This window comes from Cryptomeria japonica, chromosome 6, assembly GCF_030272615.1.
Source record: "Cryptomeria japonica chromosome 6, Sugi_1.0, whole genome shotgun sequence".
Classification (NCBI taxonomy): domain Eukaryota; kingdom Viridiplantae; phylum Streptophyta; class Pinopsida; order Cupressales; family Cupressaceae; genus Cryptomeria; species Cryptomeria japonica.
This window is the reverse complement of record NC_081410.1, coordinates 554299399-554303606: the sequence shown is the minus strand read 5'-3', so window position 1 is coordinate 554303606 and position 4208 is coordinate 554299399. Positions and strand designations below refer to the sequence as shown.

At 41.8% G+C, this 4208-nt stretch overlaps 1 protein-coding gene across 1 annotated transcript; it reads right to left on the bottom strand.

Moving 5' to 3' along the window:
• Positions 1 to 340: 340 nt before the first annotated feature.
• On the bottom strand, positions 341 to 2851 carry LOC131067293 (L-type lectin-domain containing receptor kinase VIII.1-like). Its single transcript, XM_058002253.2, has one exon. The coding sequence runs from the start codon at positions 2661 to 2663 to the stop codon at positions 903 to 905; it is 1761 nt and encodes a 586-aa protein (XP_057858236.2). The 5' UTR covers positions 2664 to 2851; the 3' UTR covers positions 341 to 902.
• Positions 2852 to 4208: the final 1357 nt, after the last annotated feature.

The window sequence follows — 4208 nt, the reverse complement described above, 5'->3', positions numbered from 1 at the left end:
TTATAACATATAGTGAGAAATGCCAATCTTTGAGTAATTTCAATTTTACAAAAATCTCATTTTACATGATGCTAAAACTTGCCCTATTAATTTAAGAGTGTACGCAATTTTTCTTATGAAAGGTATCGAATCTTAACATACACATGTTAATGTTAATATGGAACTCTCACGAATCTCTCTTCCATTTTGATGATAGATCACAAAGTATGATCCAAAACATTAATGATAAAAGCTTACATACAATCAGACTCAAAAATAGTCAAGAAAGATTAGAAAGAGAGCTACAAAAAGCTAGCTAATGTTCACCATAAACTTAAATGATTAAGAAAAGGAGAATATATCGATCTAATTATTTTATAACATATGATAAAAAATGTTGATCTTAAAGTTGTTTCTGTTTTATAAAGATCTTATTTAACCTGATGCTAAAACTGTATGTTAAGATTAATCTGATGATAGGTCACCGATATGAAACATTGGTGATAAAAACTTACTTAGAAATTATATACATAAGACAACTACACAAAGCTACCTAACGTTCACCATAAACCGACAGATTAAGAAAAGGAAAGCAAGACGAATAAAGGGAGGGGACTTACCTCCCATTATGTACTGAAGTAGTAATGGTTCCAATGCTACTTTCGGGCACGAGACTAGACAAGGTGGAGTGAGAAAACACAGCTCCAACCGGTGGCAAAACAACATAGATCGCCATCGGCCTGGTGGAAGGGAGCTGCGGCAGCTCTTTATTAGGGTTTATGAGCACTTGAACAGCTTGTCTGATAGAAGGGCGTAAATGTGGATCAGGATGCGAGCAGGCGAGCCCCAAGATCAACACCCTTCGTATCTCCTCTGCATCATAATCAGACCCATCCAATTTGGGATCCACACACTCCAAAACACTATTCTGGCTGTAGAGCCCCCAAACCCAGTCCACCAAAATTCCCTTCAGCCAATGGAGACTTCCGCTCCAGCACCCGCCTACCAGTGGCAACCTCTAACAGCACGATCCCAAAACTGAACACATCCGACTCTGCGGTTGCCTTGCCCGTGTAGCTGCACTCTGGTGCCATGTACCCGGGCGTACCCGCCAGCCGGGTCGTCACATCAGGAGTAGAATCGTCGTGCTCGATAAACCTGGCCAGACCGAAGTCCCCAAGTCGGGCGTTGAACTCCACGTCGAGCATCACATTGCTGGGCTTCACGTCCCGGTGAACGATCCTCTTCTCCCATTCTTCGTGCAGGTACAGTAGAGCCGAAGCCAGGCCACACAAAATCCTGTGACGCCGGGGCCAATTCAAGGGCGTGACCCCTGTTCTGTTGAAGAGAAATCTGTTCAGGCTTCCGTTGGGCATGTAATCGTAGACAAGGAGAAGCTCATCGCGCTCGTGGCACCAGCCATGAAGCTGCACCAGGTTCCGGTGGCGTAGGCGACCAATGGTGGTGATTTCTGAGATGAACTCCTTTGCCCCCTGTTTTGACCCCGCCGAAATTTTCTTCACCGCTACCAACGCCGCCAGTTCGTTCCCTCCGCCGCTAAGGTTTCCTCTGTACACGCTACCGAACCCGCCAGTCCCCAGAAGCTCCGCTTCGCTGAAGTTGTTTGTGGCGGCTGCGAGTTGCCTGTAAGGGTACCGGTGAGGCGCGTTTTGAATCACTGCCAGTTCCCGGCTGAAGTATCCAAGATTTGAAGCAGCCTTCTTTTTCTTCACCACGAACCACCAGATTAATAATAATCCCACCAGAACTAATCCGACTGTAATGGATCCCGCCAAGACGCCGATTTCGACCCCACCGCCAGATCCTCCGGGCGTTTTCACTGGGAGCAATTTAAGAGAAGAGTTGGGTAAAATCACCGAGCTGAAATTCCAGTCGAGAATTCTGTGTATCTCGTATGAACTTCCTGTTGACGCAGAAAATCCCACGTACGCCGATTTTGGAACAGTGTTTTCGAGCTCCACCGTGTGGTTCAGAATGCTCGCGTAGGCCGAAGTATTGTTTGCATAGCGCGCATAGATTTGCAGGGATTTAGCCCACCCGTCATAGTCGACCCGCACTTGTATAGCTCGCCCAGCCTTGATGTCGATGCCGTGTTCTCCCATACCCGCGGTTACGTTGGATATGATGCCCTGGATGTCGATGCCCACATGATTGCCGTCCGGGTCGAATCGGTTCTTGTACGTGTCGAATTCGATTGCAAGTTGCCCAGTCGTGCTTCCGTTTGTGGAAGAGTCGAAGAGGCCGAGCATAGCCCGGTCGCTCCCTGCTAAAAAGATTTTGTTGTTCGGGACGATGATGAAGGCAAGACCGTCACCATTGAAAACGACGGGTTTGACGAAGATGGTGAAGACGGTGGTGAAACTCACCGGCCACATCGTGAGCTGCTGCCGGTACAGAACCCTTCCGATGCAGTTCGGAAACACCACATTTGAAGCCGTTTCGTTTGGAAGAGAAACGTTTAAAGTGGCGTATGGATCTGGTGTGAGATCAATATAACCCCGCTCAGCCGGAAAGGAAGCGTTCCCCATGTATATGAGCTGCTGGCTGTTGTTCTGGCTGAAGTAGGCAAAGGAAAAATTAGTGCTATTCCCATTCGGCTGCTGTGCGTAACCACAAATTAAGAATTGAAGCAGGCTTATCAAAGCACAAACCCGCCTTTTCATCTTGATTATCCTCTTAACGTCTAGCAATCCAAACTCCCCGCCTTTGCAGTCTGTGGGTCACAGAAATTAGAGGTTTTAACTCTTATAAAGTGGAAAGGCCATCACACAAAAGGAGGATGAAACCTGAAGTATGTCTCAAGAAATTAGCAGCATGGCATCTGTGAAACCTGCTAGAAGTCAATTATTCATACGCCCAGATCCAGATTAACATCTGATTCAGACGATAAGATCTTCCAATAACAAAATCACAATCCAAGAAATTTTGAAGGACTTCCAAGAAAGTAAGTCATCCACACACCCACGTACTAATTTCTTGTTGGTTTCCATAAGGTCCTTCTCAACATAATAATTCTCTGTGCAAAGGCAGTGACACCTCGGATATTTTAAAGCCTGAATATGAGACTACACATAATATATTCAAATAAAAGTGGAAGACAATTAAATGAAAGTCCTGAATATGAGACTACACATAATATATTCAAATAAAAGTGGAAGAGAATTAAATGAAAGTCTGAAAATTTCTAACAAACATTAGAAAGTAACTCTTGTAAAGTGGAAAAGACACCACAGAAAAAAGATGATGGAACTGGAAGAATGTCCCACATAAGTTTGACAGACGAAAGAAATCAATTATTCACCACCATGTTTCAGATTTATAAATAATTTTATCCGATATTGCTCGAGCTTTCGTTTTTCAATTTTGCTTTCAGATTTTTCTTGGGACAAATAGTTGCACAGCTCATAAAAGTAATCTGGAGTAAGAATAACTCAGACAAATTATTCAGGTTGAGGTTCGATATTGATTTGATCAGTTTTTTAATTAATTTTTAGTTTGAGTTTTATCATTTTTTTTTGAATATGTTTAGGGAAATGATCTAGTAGTTGATCATGTTCCAATACTTGTTATAATAGTATTTGTTAATTTAATGCTTAATATTTTTAATAATGTAACATCAATAGTTGAGACTTTAAAGTTGTTAGTATTGATGATGTGTGTCTATAATTGAATGAATATCCATTAGAGCTAAAAAGCAACAAATCATGTGATGCCACAACAATGCACATCAGCCTAACTTTTTTTTGGGCTTTTTTGGACACCTCGACAAAAAGCATGATGATATGGCATCATATTTGATGATGTGAACCTGAAACCATAGCTATAAGTAGGAGACTTGCTAAGTAAGATGCTGTAAAATATTGAGAGCGATTTGAAAGTTTTAACATAAGTTTTTTCGAGTTGAACTTAAGATGCTTAACTACTAAATCTTTTTCTCTAATATTTATTTTTAGCACTAACAAGAAAGTCAATTGATTAGAAATTGTTTCATAAAAGAAATAAATTTGTTTATCCCCAATTCAAACCCAACTAGTTTACAACTTTTATGAAATTCTCATCAGTCTCCTATGACGCATGAGGTTTCTACCCCTAAAAACACTTCATTTCTTCTCAAGATCTTCAAAATTATAGTACGAAACCATCAATGTCTTCTGACCCTTCCTTCAAAGATGCAATTATGGTAGATGTTTGGAGGGTGATAAGAACCT

Coding starts and splice junctions, on each gene's coding strand:
- LOC131067293 (XM_058002253.2), bottom strand. CDS start 2,663: ATGAAAAGGCGGGTTTGTGCTTTGATAAGCCTGCTTCAATTCTTAATT.